General features: G+C 43.3%; 1 protein-coding gene across 5 annotated transcripts in view; it reads right to left on the bottom strand.

The window, feature by feature from the left end:
* Positions 1-24,572, bottom strand: part of WDCP (WD repeat and coiled coil containing) — a 119,754-nt gene that overhangs the window by 44,999 nt on the left and 50,183 nt on the right. For 2 of the 5 annotated variants that reach the window (XM_029596014.1, XM_029596015.1), the window contains exon 1: positions 447-609. Coding sequence is in view for 1 of the 5 variants with exons in the window: in XM_029596011.1 (XP_029451871.1) it covers positions 163-209 (47 nt within the window). In the remaining 4 variants the exon portion in view is untranslated. The other 3 variants (XM_029596012.1, XM_029596013.1, XM_029596011.1) reach the window with 3 other exon arrangements.

Genomic DNA, 24,572 nt, shown 5'->3' on the forward strand with positions numbered 1-24,572 from the left:
TAACTCTTCAGCCTCAGGCCTCTTCTTTTGAGGGGGAAAGCCCCTGCAAGGTCCACTCCAAAACTGGAGTCCCCAGATCTACCAGCCTTAGCTGGCAACTCCTCCCCACCCTTAATCCATAGTGAGGTCTCCTTAAACCTCTGGAATCCCCTCCTGCCAAACCTTGCATCCAGATTATATATCCTCTTGACTCCTCTAGAGCATAGCATAGCATAGCATCTCGACCGATGTGCCGCGGTAATCTCCCTTCCCCTCCTTCTTTCGCCACACGTGTTGCACTAAATGTTGCACTTCAACAGGGGCGTCATTAGCCCCAGGCACACGGAGGAGGGGGGGGGGGGGGGCAAGGCTACCGGGCATCGGACTGCAGAGAGCGAGCTGAAAAACAAAAGCATTGGTGGCAGTTAAGACTACTCCCCCCTCCCCCTCGGCATTCCTTCGTTCACCTGTCGCAATCCTAAAACAGGAAGAGAGCAGAGATCCGCGCCGGCTCAGACGCTTCCGCCTTCCTCCTCTGCCAGGGTCTGATTGGAGAGTTTAGAACCACGTGGTACAAAGCGCTGCACTGGGACCCCACGCCGTTGCGCCTGAGCAGCTGCATAGCCTCGTTCTCCTCCTCCTGCTGTGGGATATGCGTCGCGGGTGAATGATGGTATTGGGGATCGTTGGGAGTGAATACACCAGGGAACACAGTGGGGAAGGGGAGAACGGATCCGGGATCGCTTGGGGGAGGGGAGGAAGGAGTGGATTGCTCTGGAGAGAGGGAGTTAATGGACTGGGCAATGTCACGGGGGACCATTGCCGTCTCTTTTAATCTCAAATCCACATCTCCCCACGTGTGACCAACACTTTCCTCGTCTAAATCGTCCAGCACTTGTCGTTGTTCGCATGTGGGAGGGAGAGAACGTGTGTGTATGTGATTTCAAATGAGAGAGAGAGAGCGAGCATGCATGCATGCATGTGTGATTGCATGTGAAATAGTGTGTATGTGAGAGAGAGAGAGAATGTCTGTACATGAGAGAGGGAACTTGTGAGTATGTGTATGAGACCTTGTATGTACGAGAGAAGGAACTTGTGTGTATATGAGGGAGTATGTATGTAAAAGTGTGCATTTGAGAGAAGGGGAGTGTACGTTTGTGTGATATCCTGTGCATATGAAAGAGAAGGAGCCTGTGCATGAGTGTGAGCCTGTGCATATAAAAGATAGGGAGCTAGACACTAGATACTTAGCAGTGTGCCCATTGATGCCATTCTGATGGGCTTCCTACACCTGGCCAACAGGAAGAAGTAGACGAAAACTACTGGGGGTGAGTCTTATGGTGCATTGTAATTGAGAGGGAAGGGAAGGGGTATGAGTGAGGAAAGGTGATGAGATCAAGGGGTGGGAAGGGGGGGGAGAGGAAGAGGAGGAGTGAGGGTGGTAAGTGACTGAGGGCCAAAGAGAAGACACTTCTGCCACCAGCAAAATGCACATTCGGGGGGGGAGAGAGAGAATGAGTGAGAATTTGGGTGAGCAGTAGCATATGTGAGAGGTTGTCTGTGTGCAAGAGGTAAGTGATGCTGCATGGGTCCGAGGAGGTAGCTGCTGCTGCTGCCTGCACATCCAAGGGAGAGAGAGAGAGCATGCAAGAACATATAGGGGAGAAGGAGCATGAGAGGGAGTCTGTATGTGAGTGTGCGAGAGAGAGAGAAATTGGAAATCTGCTTGTGTGTGTGCCTGTGAGCAAGCACGTGAGAGAGATAGATTGTGAGCCTACTTGTGTGTGTTCCTCTCTGAGAGACAGATTGGGAGCCTGCTTGAGTAGTGCTCTCTGCTTCAACGGCAGGGGGAAAAGGGGAATCGGATTCATACAGCAACCAATGAGGGCTCCGACTTTTCGGTCTGGGGAAATAAGTATAAGGATAATTTGCTGATGCAACAGTTACTACCCTTAACCAATAAGACATACTTTGATGCAACTCAAACATTGCTCTCTATTTCAATGGCAAGGCATATAAGGGAATTGGACTCAAACAAAGAGGGCCCTGACTTTTAAGGTGTGGGAAAGTGATAAGCATGGGCTAACCTGCACAGTGCAGCACAAGCTTACTGGGCACACTGGATGGACCATTTGGTCCTTTTCTGCCGTCATTTCTATGTTTCAATGTGTGATTGTGAGAGAGAGAGATTGGGAGCCTGCTTGTGTTTGTGCTTGTGAGAGAGAGAGATTGGGAGCCTGCTTGTGTGTGTGCTTTGAGAGAGAGATTGGGAGCCTGCTTGTGTGTGTGTGCCGGTGAGAAAGAGAGGTTGGGAGCCTGCTTGTGTGTGTGACGGTGAGAAAGAGAGATTGAGAGCCTGCTTGTGTGTGTTCCTGTGTGAGACAGAGATTGAGAGCCTGCTTGTGTGTGTGCCTGTGTGAGACAGAGGTTGACCTGCTTGTGTGTGTGCCTGTGAGAGAGAGAGAGATTGAGACCCTGCTTATGTGTGTATCTGTGTGACATGCATGGTTGTGAAGGCCTATGTGTCACATACAGGCTCTCACAGGCACACACACATATCTTTGAAGAGAACCTGTGTATGTGAAAGAGAGGGAGTGTGTGTAAGAGTATAGGTATGTATAAGAGAGGGAGTGTGTAAGAGAATGAATGCATTATTGGGTGTATGTTTAAGAGAGAGAGAGAGAGAGATAGAAGATAGAGTTGGTGTGGCCATCCCTCCCCCAATCCACAAGAATCGCAGGGTGACTGGAAATCAAAAGTCCCCAGGTATGAAGAGCAGGACTTCTAAAAATCCTTATTTTAATTATTGGGTGGTGTTTGATGTTTCCGCTGTTTTTAAATATTTTGTTGGTGTTTTGGGAAATTTCTAGCAAGTATTTTTTTTTAATTATTGAATGTTTGTTGGCTGTTTTAACATTTATTCTTTTTATAGTATGATTTTAATGTTATGACTGTTTTATGTCTTAATTTTATTGCTTGATGTTTTGTGAGGAATGATGTTTCTGTTTTTCCATTGTTGCACTGCATAATACAGTCGGGTTTGTGGTTTCCAGTTCAGTTTTTGTTTATATTTTGCTTTGGTCATGGTCTGTCTTGTGAAATGTTGATTCTTGCTGTGAAAATGATACTTTTCATTACTGGCTTTTACGGCATTATGTTCATCCCTTCTTCATTTCTATTTTAACAAGGGTTTGCTCTTTATTTATTTCATCTGCATGCACAAAGCAATTTTGGATGTTATTGCTGAAAATATTTTTTCATACAAATTTTATTTTCACTGCTGTTCGTAGATATTAGGCGATTATTTTAAGCAAGGGATGGACCTAACTAAATGTTGCCTTTAAGGATTGGGTTGCTGTGAGCATAAAAGTGATAGGCTTTTTGCATCAAAGAAAGTAGTGTTTTCAGGGTAATGTAACTAAACATTTTTGAACACAGCAAACCAATGCCTAAAGGGAACACTTGACGTTGGAGAGAAGGATATTGGGGTTGAGTTTAGAGAGAGAAAGTGTGCTATTTGGGTTGGCCCTTGGGGAAGGAAGGTAGTGCTGTTGAATTTAGTTAAAAGTACATTTTTGGGCATTTTCACAGTCACATGAGCAGTGACCAGCAGGTAAGGAATGTACAATACTGTAAAATTTGGTTCGGTGCACCATGAGGATCAAGCAAACTTGAAAGTGTGCCCCGATATAAAAAAAAAAAAAAAAAGGTTGAGAAGCTCTGCCCTAGATGATATTCCTTCACCCTCTTAACAGGGACCGAAATTATTAACAACTTCATTCAGAACATTCCCAGTAAAAACATGCAGTTACCCTTTATCTTGCCATCTGGTGGTTATTTACTGGCATTACAAGTATAACATTTCTAGAACGTCAGTTCTAGGGCTTCCCCCGCTCAAAGTCTCCTTCAGTCCTTCTGCAAAGACATGGACCTAGTTTGGGGGTCAACCACATCATATTTCCCAAGCAACATAGGTCAGGCAGAGTTTTCTCAACTGCAGTCATGGATCGTAAAATACATGATCTGGCAAAAACCAACAGGCTTTTTACAAATTCTCCAACCACGTGGAGGACTCAAACATTCCAATAATTCTACCAACTTGTTTATATTTATAATTTATAATATTTTTGCTTACAGCAGAAAAACATCTACAATATCACTTGTGATAAAATGAGAAGAGTTGAATTTGAAGGCAAGGGTACTTGCAAACAAAGACAAAAAATATATTTATGAGGGCGCAACTAGAAAATTGCTACACTGAAGGGTGCCAAGGAACACCAAACTGACTAATAAATTAGAAAATACCAGATAGACCAAAGAATTGTTTCTGAAATGAATATATTTCATTAACCCATAATCCAAGCGATCCTCTCCGTGGACTGAAACATTGAATTACTGGTTAAGTAAATCATTAAAATATGCTAAAATAAAATCTATTGTACATTTATTTGTGATTATAGTAACAGAATAGATGATGGCAGAAGAAGACTAATCGACCCATCCAGTTTGCCCAGTTATTCCTGTCCATTTTGCCAAGGATATAGCTCATCTGCCACGATATGCCCAGTTCAACAATATGCCCACAGTGCCAAGTTAGGACTGCTGAATTTCAAGAATTCTTTATCATTCCAATGACCCCTCTAACAAGGTTTTCATAGTGAATGTTAGTGTACCGTCAGGGGTGCTGAGAAGTGTGAGCTGGGCAGGCTTAACACAGCAAGCCAATAGGGGGCGCTTACCCAATTACCATAATTGTTCTGCACCCCGTGCAATCAAAGATACTATAACAAATTATACCCATTGAGGGAAAATAGGCCGTTCTTACCTATTAACTAAACAAAAGATGTTTGATCAGGTGTCAGAGCCTACTGAGACAATCCAGAAAGCCATTATCAGCATGGAAGTCCAGCAGCAGCCCCCTAAGTACAAAACAAACATAGTTATTAATTCTGCAGCGGGTTGTCACCACGTTGTCACAGACAGTAAGCCACGACCCTTTCCCTCCTTGCCTCCATAGTCCACTTTGGCTTACTTCGTGCATACACTGGAATCCACCTACTATTACCGCCCCCCTGGTAATAAAGCTGCTTATGTTCCTTGTCCGCTGCACTACTGCCGGTCCCGCACGCTCCTTGTCAGTTGTTGCCTGCTGCACCTGCTCGTGTCCGTGTCCTACATGCAGTGCACCGTAACGCCTTTTTAGGCTCTAGGGTGTAAAATTTGTATTTTAAAACTGCTCTGGTATTAGATAAAATACTCAAGGATGGTAGGAAATCCGTAATAACCTTTATTGCAGATAGTTTTATTGTTTTATTTCATGACTATACTGTATCATGATACGACGCTGTACACTGCGCTGCCTAAACTTTCTGGGGGAGGAAACGGGCGGGATGGGGAGCCATTCTGAGTGATGGTTGCTGGGGGTAGACCGGCGCTCAGTTCTTGCATTCACGATGACCAGATGAGCACATCTCTGTAACCGGTGGGCTGTTGGCCTGACATTGCCATGGGAACGTGAAGCCTGAGCATGTGAGTCTGGAGACACTGAAGCACAGATGTAGTTAGAGGGTGGTGGACGCAGAGCCCCCCCCCACCCAAAAAAAAGCTTGGGGTGCTAGTACTGAATCGCTCTTCCTACCTATTGTCCCTTCACTCCAACTTAAGCAAACTACACTGAAGCTTGCTTGATAAATTCCCTGAAGCTCTCGGAGCTTGAGTGCCTTGAGTGAAACTTGCTGAAATCTAAATTTGCATACCTGTGACAGGAGGTCCCCGTGAACGGCAATACAAAACAGCCACACTTTCTGAGTGATGTCACCAGTGGTGCCAAGGCAAAACAATCTTGTGCTTCCTAGCTCCAATTCTTCTAGAAATCTTTTCGGAGCATGCCTAGAATGGTTCCCACGCTGATCAAGCGTTCCGACCTCTCAGCCGTTGTAGCTGTTAATACAAGAACTATAAAAATGTTCAACCTCTGGGAGGAGGGTGGGAATGTGTGGCTGTTTTGTTTTGCCATCCACAGAGAACTCCTGTAACAGGTATGCAACTTTGGATTTCTCCATGGATGAGCAACAGAACAGCCCCACATTCTGAGACAGTGCAGCCTGTAAAAAATGTATAAAAATAAGAAATAGAAGCAGTAATCATTTTTCATTTTTCCCAAGAGGTTGAAAATCACTAAGGTTGAAATGAATTCAACACTGCTGCACCTAAAGAAGGATTGACAAGATCACTTAATGTTTAGTAAATGACGATCCTTATGTAGCTGGAGTATAGGATATAAAAAAACTGTGATGATATCCTAAATTGTTTGGTTCTGTTTAAGTAAAAAAGCAAAACTTTTCAGCAGTCTGAACAGTGAAGACTTTGCTGGTTCACTGTAGTGTGCGGTTTGGGGAATTATGTGGGCAAGTCTAGAACCTAATTCAAATGGAAAGGTTGACACCACTTTTGATAAGAAAGATGGGTTTGTTCTCAGCACCACTTTATCTTGAAAAAATTATGTATAGGAAGGAAACGCCAATAATGCTTGTAGCTCACTTATTCTTCTGGCTGACATAACGGTCATCAGAAATAGAGCTTTCCATGTTAGCATATGAAGAGAGGAATCCTGTATTGGTTCAACGGGTGTTCTTGTTAATCTGTCTAACATAAGATTAAGATCCCATTGAGGAATTGGTGGTTTAATAACTGGTCTTGATTTGAATAGCCCTTTCATGAACCTTGATACTTTCGGATGCTAAGAAATGGGTTTCCTATGAGTCTTATTATGAAAATATGCTATTGCGCTAAGATGGCTTTTGACTGAAGATGATTTCAAACCAGAAACTGATAGACGCAAGAGAGAGCTCAGAAATAGTGGAACCTCTAACAATATGGGATTTTGATGTATCATGTTGCACCAAGAGACATATCTATGCCACTTTAAAGAATATACTTTGTGTGGACTCTTTTCTTGATGCTTGAATAATTTCCTTTACTCTTTCCGAAATGGGCCTTGAAAAATTCTCTAGGTTCTGAGCATCCAGGCTGTCAGAGATAATTAATGCAGACTTGTGTGTATTATCTTTCCTTGGTCCTGAGTAGCAAGATGCGGAATTAGTGGCAACTTGAATTTGTTGTCTCTTGCTAATTCCACTATGGTATCGTACCAGATCTGCCAGGACCAATCCGGAGCTATGAAGCTATGAGCTACTTTGACCTTGACCTGCTTTATCTTCAGTAATGCTCTTGGAATGAGCGGTATAGGAGGAGAAGTGTACATTAGATCGGTGCCCTAATGTATTGTGAATGCGTCGGTTGCAGCCGCTTCTGGTGAAGGCATTTTTGAACAAAACTGAGGACATTTCTGGTTGGTTGCTGTTGCACAGAAATCCAATGATGGAATAGTTTGTAGGCAGTCTGAATGTTCAGTTCCCATTCGTGTGGCCGTATTGTTCGACTGAGTCTATCTGCTAATAGGTTTTGTTTCCCTGGAAGATAGGCTCACTCTTACAGCAATCTATTTGTCAAAGCTGTTTTTCAAAACTTGACCGCTTCGGCGCAAAGGTGAAGGGAGCCTACCCCTCCTTACTTGTTGATATAATACATAGAAACTTGATTGTCAGTCTGAATTTGCACCGTTTTGTTTTTTTTTTGTTTTTTTTTTTTGTTTAAAGAGGGAGAAACGATGAGGGCTCTGCTCAAGGCAATGAGTTCTAGTATGTTTATATGGAGAAGTTTCTCTGATTTGTTCCAGAGACCTTGCATTCCCATGTGCTGGAGGTGCGCTCCCCTTCCGTTCAAGGACGCATCTGTTGTGAGAATTCTTGTAGGTGTGGCCATAGTTTTGTGATAAACAGTTCTTCAGGGACTGTAATGAATTTTGATGTCAAAAGACTGTTGTCTTTGAGAATGGATGTGCAGGTCTCAGAAAACTTCATAAATCACAGGCAGATCTTGTTAAATGCCTGGTGACCTCTTCTAGTTCACTTATGTGACGATTCAAAATAAAAATATCATCTCTTAACAAATAGGGAAATTCCGTTTTAAGTTCCTGTAAAATATTAAGAAGGTACTGAACCATTTGTAGTTGATGGGCCGCGATTCTTTATCTTAGCATTGCAGACAGGAACTGTTTTTTTCCCCAAAGAATCTAACAAGCATTGATCTCTTTGTGGAAACACTGCAGAATACGACTTAGATCTCTTAGCTTTTCTAAGGGCAGGTTCTGCCATGACAGAGTCATGTGGTAATTGAGAACTTTGGAATCCTGGGCTAGTTTGCACTTTACACATAGAGTCTACTGATTTTGACACTGGAGCAATAGAGAAAGGTATGGACCATACTTTTTCCTGAACCTTTCTTAAGGTTTTATGGATTGGAACTGCCTTCATTTCTGGCTTAGGCTGGATACATCTGATAATTTCTGGGAGCTTCTCAGCATCTGGAATAGAATTCTCCAAAGGAATGAGTACCTTTTCTGATATTTTTTGAATGAATTGAGGGTAAGAATTGACTTAGGTTGGTGAAGATGAATTGTCAGACTTAGGAGATTCATTAAAAGGAATGTCTAAATCTGATTGTTCTGATAATTGATCCATTGTTTTTTTTCACAATATTGTGATGAATGTTCTTGTATAGGTAGTTTGGAGTAATAACTTTCTGCGAAGTTGATCCTTCTGTTTTCTTTCTATAACTCCCTGGAACCAAATGTGATACATCGGCTCTTTGGGATATGGTGAAACTGAGTCTTTTAAAACTGACTTCACATTATGTTGTGTAGAAGTCTGTTTAGAGACCGTTGAAGGAGGTGGACTTCTGGAAGTAAATGGAGAAAAATATCTCCATTTTCTCACAGAGAACCTAGAAAGTCTGGAACCACTAGAGTGAATTTGACCATCCTCACTTGAGGAGGAAGAAGAAGATGATATTGGTGAAACTGGTTGAACATAAGTCTAAGTCTTGACTCCTAATGGAGAAAAAATATAGTGATCTTCTGAATCTGAGAGCTGGACACACTCTTCTGAAGATAATAAATTATCCACTTGATTTTGAATATTGATTTCCCTCTGTGAAGGTAATACTGGGTCAGGATGTAATAAATTCTGCAACTGGTTGAGCCTTCTTGAAGGAGTCATGGGAGAAACCATCTGAGAGAAATGACTGACGTGTAAGTGTGAGAAGACTTGTGCACTTGTCTGCTATATTTATTCATGGTTCTGTCCCAGTAGATGGTGCTATATGTGCTTCTATTGGCGCTGTTGCTTATGTCCCCGAATTTATAAAGGGACACTTACTGGCGGATTTTTCTTTCGGTATCGATGACATTTGAGGATGAGCCGCTGAATGCTTTGGTGCCAATGGATGCCACTCCGATGAGGCAATTTTTGCCAGCGCATGGAAGATCTGCGTGAAATTGCATCTTGAGGCACATTGGCTGTGCCTCAAGACGCAATTTCACGCAGATCTTCCATGTGCAATTTCACGCAGATCTTCCATGCGCCAATGTGCCTCAAGACGCAATTTCACGCAGATCTTCCATGCGCTGGCAAAAATTGCCTCATCGGAGTGGCATCCATTGGCACCAAAGCATTCAGCGGCTCATCCTCAAATGTCATGGGTACTGAAAGAAAAATCCGCCAGTAAGTGTCCCTTTATAAATTCGGGGAAATAAGCAACAGCGCCAATAGAAGCACAAAGGAATCTAGAGAAATGTTTGCAAAGAACGGCTTCTCTTCCCAGGTCCCAGTGGCACCATCGGCTCTAGCATCTTTGGTGCAGATTCAGGATTTGGCTCCTCATTTCATCCTGAACCTGCACCAAAGATGCTAGAGCCGATGGTGCCACTGGGACCTGGGAAGAGAAGCCGTTCTTTGCAAACATTTCTCTGGATTCCTTTTTGGCACTGAAATACACGGCATTGAAAAATGTTTAGAGGAACAGTGAGAATGCCTTGGCACTTCTGGTTTTGAGAATTCCCCTTTCTCAACAGTATTTGAAGGATTGGCTACCTTCAAAACCTTTGTCAGCGACATTTTATGGCTAGCTTTACACTGTTTAGCAGGTCATATTGCTTCCCCTGAGGGAGAGCGATGCCTTTTTTGAGCTAAGTAACGGTTGTCATTAATCTCCATAGAGAGCTTATAAAAATAGTACTTAAGAGCATGAGGGGACATTCGCCCACAGGGTCCACAAACTGTAGGGTCATGCTCTGGGCCAAGACAATGAATATATACCTCATGTAAGAATAGGGAGCCCATTTTATTACTACATCTGTGGCATAATTTAAAAGGTGCCTTACCTTTTGAAGAAGCTATAGTGGAAGAAGGATAGAATTTTCTTTCCTGTTTTCTCTCTTTTTTTTAATAAAACGTAGGAGGGTTTGGGAAGCCTAAGATGACATCAGACTAAGCTGGCGGAAAACTTCGACTGAGGGGTCGGAATGCTCTATCAACGCGTGAACCATTCTAGGCATGCTCTGAAAAGAATTCTAGAAGAATTGGAGCTAGGAAGCACAAGATTGGTCTGTCTTGGCTCATTCAGTGAGCTCACTCAAAATCTGGAACTGTTTTGTTGCTTGTCCAGGGAGAACCCTTCTTAAAATAATCAGATACATGTTGGAATTCAGTAATATATATAGGGAGGTCCATATTCAAAAAGATAGGCGCCAGTTTAAATCCTCATCTTAGCCGGCTATAAAAAACATAGCCGGCTATAGAGCATTTTCTTCAGTCACGACTTAGCTGAATATAATGGCTGTGCGGCAGCATCAAGCCAGATAAAAAAGAAGGCGTTTCGGAGCATATCGGGGGCGTGGTCTAACTATAGCCTTCTAGGACAAACTTTCAGTTATGCATGGCCGGATAGCTAATGACGAGTATCCAGCTAAATTTAGGGCAGCTATTTGGACGTTTGTAGCAGCGACCCTTTTAAAATAGCTGAATAACGTTGTCCGGATAATGGTTTAAGCAGCTGTGCAAGCCTCTACTTTGGGTAGAAGCCTACATAGATGCGGCATGCTACCCATTTTGTGGTGGTGGCAGCAAAGGAAATGGGAAAGGCAGCAGGCAAGGAGTAATAACCCACCATTAAAGCTGAAGTAATGACTAAATAAGTGCTCACTGGTGTATCTGCTTGCCAGCTAAGAGGCTGTTTGCCCTTGGCAGCTGAAAGATCTCTAGCTTGTATGTTGGTTTGCCTTGTCTGAATGCCAAAACCCGGGTGTTGTCAGAATCCGCTGTTGTCAGCGTGTTCACCTTTGATTAGAGGCAATTATAGGACTCAATGCTATCTGAGGAGGGGTGGCCCTGATGTAAGATGGCTGCAGTCATGAAAAAGGAGACAAAGGTGTGCATTTCCCCAGCATTGCATATTGGCAATAATGTATGTGGATGTTCCCTGTGAGACCGTATTTGCTGTCAGGTAGGTGGCCTTCCTCATGAGCTATTATCCAAGAAGCAGCAAGAAAGTGTAATAGAGCTTTGGGGGTTGTCATGAAGGTTATTGGCTGCCTTCACACAATAGGTTAAGGTGTAGTTGTGCGTTGTTTTTTTCAGTCATGCATAGGTGTACCTCTTTCCTGCTGCAGCTTTTACATACACACCCTTCAGCAAACTGAAAAAGAGCAATCTTAACCAAAACACAGAACTGTGAAGGAAGACATGTGAACAGAGTAATCTCTCAGCTCTTACCCATGCGCTGCATCTGTCCACAAAGTTGAAATCCTATTTTACCTCTCTGTGGAAAGTAAGAGCAGCCCACAAAAGAGCAGATTTAACAGCTGAGTGTAAGCTCTCACGTGGCAGGATTTCTATTAGGAATTTTTCCCAATGACTATATCTAGGAATGTGTGGCTCACTACACTGTCCCATGCTTTTCACTGCTTTATGTGCAATTTATGAACATCCTTCAGCTGGTTGTTGTTTACCTCAGCCTCTTTGTTGTTGAAACGTGGGTTTTCGGCAGCCATGCTACCAATAGTAATGTTGGCTGTGATGACTGGATGATGTTCCCTTGGCCCCTTTAAGAGATATTGAGGATATAGCAACAGGCAGGAACTTTGAGAGGTGCCAATAGCAGAGGGAGGTATGTGAGAAAAGGCAGACCATAGTGAGAACTCTGTATCTAGGCACACCTCAAACAAATGTGTGATATATGGACCTCGAAGTGGCAGTATACCTAAGTGTATATTAAGCTGGAGTTGTACTTAAAAATCTGACTCTTCCTGTGCTGATCTGTGTCCCCACAATTTTGCTGACTAGCTATACGTATGCCATGGTTTAATGTCAATATGTATTCCAGATGCTGCCATACTGCATACATTCCCTACCTAGATAGCCTACTATCCATATACAGACAGCGGGCACAGACTCACTCTTAGCCAGACAGAGAACCGGAAAGAGGTATGTACAGTGACAGAGAGCTATGTCATGCTTCCATGTGCAAAGAAGGCTGCTGCAATAGTAATAATAAGCAGAGAATTGGTAAAGCTGCAATAGTAAGAACATAAGAAATTGCCATACTGGGTCAGACCAAGGGTCCACCAAGCCCAGCATCCTGTTTCCATCAGCAGTGGCTATTTTCTAAGTCAACTTGATTAATAGCAGGTAATGGACTTCTCCTCCAGGAACTTATCCAAACCGTTTTTAAACATTGCTACACTAACTGCACTAACCACATCCCCTGACAACAAATTCCAGAGTTTAATTGTGTGTTGAGTGAAAAAGAATTTTCTTCAGTTAGTTTTAAATGTGCTACATGCTAACTTCAAGGAGTGCCCCCTAGTCCTTCTATTATCCAAAAGAGTAAATAACCAAATCACATTTACCCATTCTAGACCTCTCATGATCTTAAAGACCTCTATCATATCCCCCCCTCAGCCGTCTCTTCTCCAAGTTGAACAGCCCTAACCTCTTCAGTCTTTCCTCATAGAAGAGCTGTTCCATCCACTTTATCATTGTGGTTGCCCTTCTGTGTACCTTCTGCATCGCAACTATATCTTTTTTGAGATGCAGCGACCAGAATTGTACACAGTATTCAAGGGGTGCGGTCTCACCATGGCTTAATGCTACAGTTAGTGTGAGTACACAGCCCTAGTATCCTGTGTTTATCAGTAACAGTGATGTGGCTCATAAAGATAGGTAACAAACCAAGCCTACAAGAGATTAATAGTAGAGTGTGAAGGTGTGGTCTCTAAAAATTATTACTGCATGAGTTTCCCTGTCTGTTGTCTGTTTTGTATAGGACAGGGCCATGTAGGCCCTGTACAGATGGGGCAGCAAAGAATGGGGATGTGCTAGAGGCCTGATCTTTAATCAAATTTATAAATTTCCTAAAAACAACAAAATAAAACAAACATAAATAATACAAATAACAAACAATCACAAGAACAGATAGATTCAAATCATGATGTTCTCAGGAGTACTTTAGCAGTCTGTAATAAGGAGCATGACTAAAGAGAGCAATTATTCAGAGTCCCAGAAAAGCTAGTAATATGCTGATGTGAATCCTTGATTGATTACCATATTGCCTAACAAAATATTATCCTATGTCTGGTAAAGGGGGATGTCCTAGCTTTCCCAGCATCAGCCTTTTTTATATGAAGGCCCATGTTCTAGCTGTATATGGAGCTAGTTGTGAAACAATATCTCTTAGCCACTTAAGTTACAACAAGGCTGGATGTACTGTTTGAAGTGCTATGACAGCTTACACTGGTTAGTAATGGCATCTGCTCCCCTTCACAGGCAGCCAAGCGAAGACTTGTGATAGATGGTTCCTCACTTGTTGTACTTCGCCCTTTCTGGATAGCACAGGCATGCCTTCTGTGCCCTGTTGCCTGCTTTTGGGGTCTGTCAGGTGTTCTTACTCCATAGCCAGAAGAAGACTCACATGACAGGAGGTGCACAGCCCATCACCCAAGGAGGACTCTGTATGCTATGTTATATTAATTGTAAAGGATAGTACTTAATAGTCAGGCTTGCTACTCAAGGTTTATTAAGCAATAGTTTTCAGGTGGCATGGTAGGTACTGATGTTAATATGGATAGCAATGTTGCTTTGATGAAAGACACAAGTAATACTTAATGGCTGATATATTTCATTATAGATTATGAGGTTCGTCATATTAAAATAAAAAGAACCATGATCTAAGAACTGTATGGAGAGATTACAGTTATGGGTGTGATGTAATATTCATTAATAATCTACCATATAAATGGGCTGGGACTGACGTGCCGCAAATGCGCAGTAGAGAGCAGCTCTACTGCGCATGCGCAAGAGCACGTCAGTCAGAGGGCAGCAACATGGTGCTGGGAAGGAATGGAGCAGCGACGGCGGAGAAGGTCTCCGGGGGGGGGGGGGGTGTCTCTCTCTCGCGGGGGGAGAAGCAGCGGCACAGACATAGAAATGGGAGGTCTCCAGGGGTCTCTCTCTCGTGTGCGCGCCTCATCACTGAGCGTCGGGCAGGCCAGCAACGAGCCCGGTGGAGAGGTGCGCATGAGAGCGAGACCCCTGGAGACCTCCCATGGAGCAGCGGCGGTATCTAAGCGTCAGGCGCGTGTTCTGGATAAGAGGAGGGCTGAGGGAGAGGGACGGTGTTGTGGAGGAGGTGGGAGGGGAAGGAAGAGGATGTGAGTAAGTGGGGAGGGTAAAGGTGTGCAGTACAGAAAAAGGGAGTGGAGGAGGGCTGAGGGAGAGGGACGGGGTTGAGGAGGTGGGAGGGGAAGGAATGGGAAAATGAGAAGGGATGGAAGGAAGAGGATGTAAGTGGGAAGGGTAAAGTGGAGTAGAGAAAAAGAGGGAGTGGAGGAGAGCTGAGGGAGAGGGGAGAAGGGGAAGGAAAGGGAAGGTGAGAGGGGAAGGGAAAAGGGAAGAGAATATGACTGAACAAGTGGGAAGGGTAAGAAGTTCTGGAGAAGAGAAAAAAGAGTGGAGGAGGAGGCTGGGAGAGGGAAGGGGTTGTAGATGAGGTAAGAGGGGAAGGAAAGGAAAGATGAGAGGAGATGGAAGGAAAAGGGAAGTTGTGGAGAACAGAGCGGCTCTAACTGCCGGTCTGACCGATGGAATCTCGCCCGTTTTAACGGGCTTAACGGCTAGTAATGATAATAAAGAAATCTGAACACATATAACTCAAAATCTATGTATCTATTTATTTATGAACAACAATTAGTAAGCACATGATGAAAATTCCAATACCCCCCCCCAAAATTTTTTTTAAATTGGACACAACTATGCATGTGTTAGCTCAAGGCCCAGTGGCAGCCGGTGTAACCAGTCCTACATAGGGCCTGCACGGTCAGTTGTCCATTTGAGCAGCTCCATGTGCTGCTTCAGGTCTCGTATTTCCCTGGTGTGGCCATCAGATGCTTCAGTCTGCCCTTCCGTCTGCCTCACTAGGGAATTCACAAGCCACAGTCGGGGTTCACATGGACTCCACAAACTCGTGTGTGTGCGGCCAGCAGCAGGAGCAGTTGAAGGGGCCTGTGGTAGTGATGTTGGCTGGCCTGTGAGGGAGTCTGTGCTCATCTGTTTCCTGCCCTCCTGTATCCTCCCCCTCTTTGTGGCCACTCTCCTCTTCATCCTCCTCCTCAGCTTCTCGCTGCTGGATGGCTGCCTGAGCAGCGCCCTGCTCTTGCTGGGGCACCACAAGAGTTCCCTGATGGAAAATACGAACATAGAGAAGTCTGTAGAGCATCTAGGTCGCACATGCATATGAAAGAATGCCTCTAGGTATATGTATTCTGATGCCCTTACATTTTTATTACATTTTCATGAACCCCCGTTTCTCCCTAAGTTGCTGTCCATGTCCAAAAATGTCCCTCATCCTCAGGTGTGTGGGCCTGTTTATGGTGTTCTTTGCCAATAACGTTGGTGGAATAGTTCTATAAAAATAATCTGCGATAAAAAGAGAATATTGCAATCTGTCAGGGTGACCTGTTTGGATACATTACAGTAGTAGGACAAAGATGAGACTAGCAACGCAGGGTGGTAATGCAAATGTCCACACCTAGCTTTCTCGCCGCAGAGTTTATAAATAGTGCAGTTGTTCATGATCCTTGAAATAACTGGCTGGAGTATAGCAGATATTTTAACCTAAATACTTTCCTGTTAGGGATAGAGTAACATTCGTGTTTGTACCAAAGTTGCCACTAAGATTTTCCCTGGGTAAGAAACAACTCTGTAAATGATGGTCCTATTTCTGATAGCATCTATATGGTGTGTGATGATACTCCATAGACAGGTATTGAAATCTGAGGAATATGATGCTTTCGTTCCATACAGGGGCATTTGGAACTTTCCCGTCAATACATGCAGGTAAGAGATTAGAGCAGTAACAAAATGGGACAGGAAAATTGTCATCCCACAGCTTCCTAAACATATCAACAGATAGTTTATGTGAAGGCAAATCTGTAACCAAGTTTCTGTTTCTATTGTAGTAAATCAGTGGCCTTGAAAAGTATAGGGCTGGAGTTCTCTGTCCTGTTGTTGTGAGTCTCCTAGGCAGTGATTTTTATAGGATATCCACTATATGCATGATGTAGAATAGCATGCCTTGTCCCCACTGTGTGCTGATCTATCTATCATCATGGCTATCCAACAAACCTGGCTGGCTAGGTGTATCCGCCGGACATGATTGATAACCACTTGAACAGGATGTATAAAAACCCAAGGTGGCACTAGATACTGTATTTAGTATTATTCCAGCACCTTTCTCCTCTTAGCCTCCTTGCTTGCATGGGTTTGTATGATAGACACATGCATACCATCTATAATAAATGGGATCACTAGTTTGTATGGCTAGATGTACATGTAATTTAGCCTTTGTATCACAGTGCATCCTCAAATAAAAGTATTATGAGTGATATGTAACCCTGTATGTTTGACACCCTTACTTCATCAAAAGCAACAGTCATTTGAAGAGACTAAGGCACTATGAGGTATCCACATAATCACATTTACATTCTGAGGTTGCCTCTGGCTTCTAAGCTCCTGTAGGAGTGGGGGATTCTGGTGCCTCAGCACATGAAACCTGGCCTTAGGCATTCCATGTTGCGACATATGTCACTTTGCCTGTGGGATAGATAATGGTACATTAGTCATAGTTAACTATATATATGGAACCTTTCTTTGTAAGCCAATGACAGTGACCAACATATATGCCTAAGAATTTACATGGGGAATCATCAAGCTGAAAAATGTTGATGTACATGGGGGAACCTGCACAGCATGACAGACACTACCATAAGAAGCTTGCTGGGCAGACCTTTGGCTCTTTTTCTGCTGACATTACAATGTTACTAGGTAAGTCACCAATGGTGTGCTATTTGTCCTTGCTCTTGCTTGACACAGCTGACCATGACCAAAACCCCCATATATAAAGATCTTACTTACCGATTAAAGGAGCGATGGATAAATGTCCAGTCCTGTGTCCTTACTTTCAGACTCCCCTTCCTGTTCCCGGTGGGGAATAAAATCCTCTCTTTGGCCAGGACAAGCCTGGCCAAAAGTCTAAGGTCATCCTCTGAAAAATTAGTTTTTCGACAGTGGGGAGTCATTTTATTCTATTTATTTATTTATTTAGAGATTTTTTTATTTTTTTTTTATATACCGCGGCACGTTCAGAACATCACCTCTGTTTACCTTAATTCAGCAACAAGCTTTACAATAAAAATACTTAGAGAGCAGTCATTTAGAACAAATGTAACAAGCATAACTAGAAGATATTTATATAGTAAGCATTTACATTACATTGGATAAATATATATTAATTGGGATAAATATACAGTGAGTGGATTTATTCTCATGGGACAGATGCAGGTAAAATGATCAATAGGTAATGTACTGCTCAGCAGCTAGAGGGCCCTGTCAGTGTGAACGCCCAATCACACCCAAGATTTCATTACCCAGTTATCTCTTAATTTACACGGCTATTGATTTATAATTGGTTACAACTATAAGCAACTAGCTAATTTGAGTTGTAGCCTGTTATCTGATCTAACCATCTATGCATGTATTTGTCGGATATTCTTCATATCCAGTTACCTATCCCATGTTTGCTGCAAAATGATTACATATTTTAAAAGGATATTTAGCTGTCTTCAGAGAAAGCCGCATACGTTTCTTAACTGCATATCTAACCATTTTCATTATTGCATGGAGATATGCATATTCATATGCTCCTTAAAATTATTCACCGGCTACATTTCTACACAGCTATTTCATTATAACCATACCTAGCCGGTTATGAATTTCTGCATTTGAAGATTTCTGCTCTTTTTTGATTATTGGTTATTTGCCGCTTATATCTAAGATAATCGGCTTACTAAATATGGACCTAATATTTTTTAGAATTAGAAAAAGTCCATGGGCTTCCAAGTTTGGAGATATGCCCTTGCATTTGGATGGCATAATAATAATGGTATTGGAATTTTGAAGATAAAATTACGTTTTTGAAGAGCAGCTATAGCTTGATTAGTGGGAGTATTGAGAGACTGCTTTGTGCATAAGATGACATATACTGAAAAAAGTATTAATCCCTGATTTAAAGTGGATTGCTTGGTCATATAGGGTGCTTTGTGATAGAAAAGTTATGATTAGCACTTAAAAGGCAACATGGCGGTTTAAATCAAACCTATCATTCATGTCTCTTAGTTCAGGTCACGGCTTCCTGAGTTTTTTAATTGCATAGGTTTCACCTACACTGTACAGTATTGTGATTGCTGGTATAGGTAATACATTTTTATTGGACTAATTTAAAGCTATGCATTGATGGATTCAGTTAGTCCAGTTAATAGGTATTGCCCATAGCTTGTTACTGACCTGTATTTCTATTTAAAGTGCATAGAATACATCTCCTATACAGTAATCTACATTTTTGGTGTAGGCTAGTTAAAAGGGCTAAGTCCCCAAATCTGTGATTCCATCTCTTATCTTCCTTGGATATCACGAGGAGGTAGTCCTTGTAGAGTAATTAATGTGCTGTTTTCATTGTTAGGAACTTGCTAGTTACTGCACATATTTACCAGAAAAAAAGATTAGATAGCAGAAGCAGAGATATAGAAAAGCACAGTAAGACAAACCTCAGGCAAAGTGTGTGGTGGGGGTGGGCACTACCCTGTCTGCTACATATACGAGATAAAGGAGCCCTGATCGATGTGCCGCAAATGCGCAGTAGAGAGCAGCTCTACCGCACATGCGCAGGCGAGCACGTTGGTCAGAGCGGAGCGTGCCTCAAAAAAAAAAATGGCGCTGGGAGCAGTAGCGGCGGGGCGTGCGAGGGAGGGACCCATCCCGGAGATCTTCCGTCTGCGCCATCCGAGGGAAGGGGAAGGGGATGGGATTGAGAGAGGGGGAGTGATGGAGGGGAAGGTGAGAGGGAGGAAGGGGAGGGGGAGTGACTGAGGGGAGGGGGGAAGGTGAGAGGAAGGGAGAATAGAGGGGGGAGGTGAGAGGAAGTGGGAGGGAGAATAGAGGTGGGAGGGAGAATGGGGAGGGGAGGTGGAAGGGAGAATGAGGGGAGGGAGGTGAGGGAGAGTGACCTGAGGGGGAGGGGGGGAAGGGGAGAGGGAGTTGGGAGGGAGAATGGGGAGGGGAGGTGGAAGGGAGAATGAGGGGGCGGAGGGGAGGGCGGGGGGAGACAGAGGGATGTGGAATGAGTAAGTGGGAAGGGTAAGAAGTTGTGGGAGAACAGAAAAAAGTGGAGGAGGGCTGAGGGAGAGGGAAGGGGTTTGTGGATGAGATTGAGGGATGGGATTGAGAGAGGGGGGGGAATGACTGAGAAGGGGAGGGAGGGGGAAGTGAGAGTGAGGGGAAGGAGACAGAGGATGAGTAAGACTGAGGGAAGGGAAGGGGTGAGTGACAGAGGGGGAGTGACCGAAGTGAATGAGTGAGGGAGAAAAAGTGTAGAAGGGTGCTGTGTTTGAAAATGGACAGAAAATTTTTTTTTAATGTAGCCCGTTGTTACAGGCTTAACGGCTTGTATTATTATATTCAGCCACAAATCACAAATTTACATATTATCTCCTCATACTTTTTCCATACATAGTAACAAGTTAGCATAGTAGCTCTGCCCCACCCCTCCCCATCTGATGTCATTGATCTGATATCTGATTGATTGATTGGTATAATCATTGCAGAATTACTTCGTTTATGATGCCATCTAAGATGCAAACCACACAAATCTGAAAATTATTCTAGTATTTTTCCTGAACTTTTGCCTACATCCTGATGCAGGAAACTAATGGTATCCTAATACTTGGGAGCACTCTAACCCAAAAATGTGCACAGAAGATGTTTAGTGTGCATAAAATAAGATTTATGCACATAAAAAATGTTTCCGGTACAGAAAACATTTTGTGCACATAAAGCATGATTTTATGCATACAAAATATAATTTGTACACAAAGGGGTAGATTTTCAAAGGGGTACGCACGTAGGATACGCACGTACCCCCCGAAAACCTATCCCAAACCCCCCCTGCGCGCTGAGCCTATTTTGCATAGGCTCGGCGGCGCGCGCAAGCCCCAGGACGCGTGTAAGTCCAGGGGCTTTGCTAGGGGGGGGCGTGCCGGGGGCGTGCCCGGAGTGACGCGGCATTTTGGGGGCGGTGCCGTGGGCGTGGTTTTGGCCCGTGGGCGTGGCCGCGCCCTCCGGAACAGCCCCCGGGTCAGGTCTTGGCGCGCCAGCAGCCCACTGGCGCGCACAGATTTACGTCTGCCTCCGGCAGGCGTAAATCCATGGATAAAGGTAGGGGGGGGTTTAGATAGGGCCGGGGGGGGGGTGGGTTAGGTAGGGGAAGGTGAGGGGAGGGTGAAAGAAGGTTCCCTCCGAGGCCGCTCCGATTTCGGAGCGGCCTCGGAAGGAACGGAGGCAGGCTGTGCGGCTCGGCGCACGCAGGCTGCCCAAAATCGGCAGCCTTGCGCGCGCCGATCTGGATTTTAATGGATACGCGCGTATCTATTGAAATCCCGCGTACTCTTGTTCGCGCCTGGTGCACGAACAAAAGTACGCGCTCGCACAAAATTATAAAATCTACCCCAAAGCATTTTCCCCATGTACAAAACTTGCTTTATGCTAGGGGTTCCTAACCTTTCAGGGAACATGGACCTCTTTTCAGCTTCAGAAAGTTTCATGGACTCCTATACCTGCCATGAAAAAAGGAAATAATGATCTGCAATTCAGAATCGTTCGGAATTTATAAAACATTTTCATCTAAATTGAATATGGAGAGAGGGCAATTTCCAAAGTTTTATTTAAAAATTGCCCTCATAATTGAAGGTTGGAGCCAGTCCACCTTCCAATCCACTTGCAATGGGGAAAAGGAAGCAAGATTAAAATACCAAAAAGTTCCAGGTTAGCAACTTGTTTGTGGCTTGGCAGAAAATCATCACTGGTACCTATGGACCTACAATTTAATTTTCAAAGGGAAACTGCCCATGGGGGTTTTCCTTTTGAAAATGCGGGCTGGAGGAGTGCTTTTGTTCCTGCGTGCTTTTCATCTGCTTTTGAAGCAGGTTCAAATTGCATGTGTGAAATTATGCATGAGGATTTCAAAATTAAATCTCTGCATGAACTTTCCCTCTCTCAAGTGAGCCCTGCTCCTTTTCCCCCTGCCTGTAAAAGCATGCAAGCTGTTCACAGCGCAGCTGCTTTTACCCTCAGCAGCAGGGAATAGTTATTTTCAAAAGGGCCTTTTACAGGGGTAAATATGTGATTACCCACATAAAACGTTTTGAAATGTACCCTTTCTGAAAACTGACCCCCTTTCAGCCTGCTTTTTTTCTTAATACTTTTTTTTTTTAATTCTTTATTTATAAATTTTAAACACATCAATTACAAGACATCTCTTGTATAAGTAAAGAGAAGAATTTAACCAAACATATATAAGATATCTAATCCAACAAGAATTATTATCTAATCTTTCTCTAGTAGTCCACAACTTGTTGTGACTGATCTAAGTTCCATATTGTTTTAAGGAAATATATTACTTGACCATATCTAGCATTTTCATCAAAGCAGAGAATACAACAATCTATTCAAAAATAGAGTTACCTATACATTTTATAAGAGTAATCAATCATTTACTTCTCTTTATTGATTTCTATCTTATCACTTAAAAAGATGGAAAGTTGTGTAGGTGAAAAGAAGACATAGGAAACATCCTTATACTTTATGCAACATTTGCATGGATATTTCAATAAAAACATTCCCCCTATCTGTAATACTTTCGATCTAAATAGTAAGAATTGACGTCTCCTCTTTTGTGTCTGCTTCGACGCATCTGGGTATACCCTTACTTTCAAATTATAAAATTCAACAGTACGATATTTAAAAAACATCCTTAACACCCAGTCCCGATCAGGTTCTAAAGCAAAAGTTACAATTAACGTTGCAGCTTTTGCTAAATCAGAATCAGATGTTTCCAAGATTTGAGAGATATCTAGGCTAGGTGAAATTATATCCATAGCTTGTTTCCCTTCTTGATTTAAATTTGGTACTTCTTGTTTTTTAAAGGTAAGCATTAACCAATGGGGGAACCAATTCTTCAGATATTTTATATACCTCAATGAGATATTTTTTAAACATCTCCTTAGGTGTTAAGTAAGGGAGTTTGGGAAAATTTATGAATCTTAGATTTTTCTTTCTATTCGCATTTTCTAGATGTTCAATTTTTGTTTGTAAGATCTTATTTTCCAATATCAATGAATCCTGAACCGGTTTCCATTTAACACAATCCGTTTTAATTTTTTCAATTTCTCTTTTTGTATCTGATTTGAATTTCTCCAAATCAGTTACCCTTTCCTGGATTTTATTAACTTTATTTACTACCGGATTTAACTGTATCACGATAGAAGATCCCAAATTAGTTATTGCTTCCCAGATTATATCTAACGTTACGACACTAGGTTTTTCTAGACCCGGGGGATTGAATTCATTCAAAAAGGAATGTTCCTGTTGTAAATGATTTTCTTCTCTTAGTATTAGGTTGGCTATCCCCTCAACGAGGGGTATCCTGCTATCTCCTCTAGGTTCCTCAGGGCTAACCGACCCTGCTCGTGGGGTAACCTCAGCACCTTCCGCTTGGCTTCCCCCAGACAATGAGCCCTGGTCTCTATTGGATGCTGGATTTGCCGGTGGTTCTCTAAAAATCGGGGAGAGTGAAATTGATAGGTCTGGTGGAGTAGACGAATGTACCCGTTCGTCTTCCACAAGCGACCCCTCCGATTTATTTATTCGTTGTATGTGGGAGTCCATAGGCCCGAATACGAGAGCAGTCGGAGGGTTGGCAGGGTCCAACCTCTCTTTTGCTCTCCGTTTACGAGCAGTATGGGGCATTATATCTAAACCAAATAAAAACTCTTGTGGATCCCCAGCCCTGATTTGATTGCAATCTTAGATCAGTCTATCTACCTATGGAGGGTTGCTAGGAACAAGATTATATCATATTTAAATCAGTTTTTACCTTATACCTTAATTGAGAGTGTCCCAAATTCTTAACAAAGCCGCGCGCCCCAGGCAGCGCGCCGGCGGCAGCTACGCGCCGCAACTGAGCTGATGTTTAAAGGCTTCAGGAAAGTCTGTCGAATGACGTCAGGCAACTTCCGGTTGGACCCTGTCGAGGCTGGGCCAAAGGTCTCCTACCTCCGGTAAGCCCTCCGGATTATTTCTCTCAGTTTTCACAAATTCCTTTAGCGTACCTCCAGAGTCTGCCACAACTGAGCCGATGTTTAAAGGCTTCAGGAAAGTCCGTCGAATGACGTCAGGCAACTTCCGGTTGGACCCCGTCGAGGCTGGGCCAAAGGTCTCCTACCTCCGGTAAGCCCTCCGGATTATTTCTCTCAGTTTTCACAAATTCCTTTAGCGTACCTCCAGAGTCTGCCACAACTGAGCCGATGTTTAAAGGCTTCAGGAAAGTCCGTCGAATGATGTCAGGCAACTTCCGGTTGGACCCCGTCGAGGCTGGGCCAAAGGTCTCCTACCTCCGGTAAACCTTACGGATTATTTCTCTCAGTTTTCACAAATTCCTTTAGCGTACCTCCCTTTTCTTAATACTTTAATGTCTCTTTTATGATTCATGCAAACACGTACAGAGAATGATAGTCACAAACTAATTTAGATTTTAGAAAAAGCAGAACAATAGCCTGCTTTTCAGCTGAAAGAAAGATCTCCATGTCTGCCTGTGTCTCCCCCTGAATAACTTTTGCATTCAACGTCCTATCCACTCCTGGATGTTGTCTTGGCCTCCCTCTTCCTTGATCCTTGGTGATGATCATTTTTCCTTTCTTCCCTCCTGGAGCATGGAGGTCGTCTATCCCTCTCTGTCTAGCATGATTCCTCTCTGCCATCCACTCTCACTCCCTTTAACCACGTCAAACATGGATTCCTGTCTTCCTCTTTAGCCTCCATTTCTTCCTTCGTTCCTGTCTCAGTCTCTCCCCTCTGTCTTCTCCTAGTATCATCCCCAGTCACATTTCCTCCTTTCTTCCTTTGAGCCATTCTATTCACTTTTTTTTTTGTGCAGCTCTCCTCTCCCCTTTCTGTGGCAGAGCACGTGGCAGTAGGGGGAAATGTTTCTCACTGCTGTGATAACCCCGATTTTCTCTGCATTCCTCGAGG

Source organism: Rhinatrema bivittatum, chromosome 3 (genome assembly GCF_901001135.1).
Source record: "Rhinatrema bivittatum chromosome 3, aRhiBiv1.1, whole genome shotgun sequence".
NCBI lineage: Eukaryota > Metazoa > Chordata > Amphibia > Gymnophiona > Rhinatrematidae > Rhinatrema > Rhinatrema bivittatum.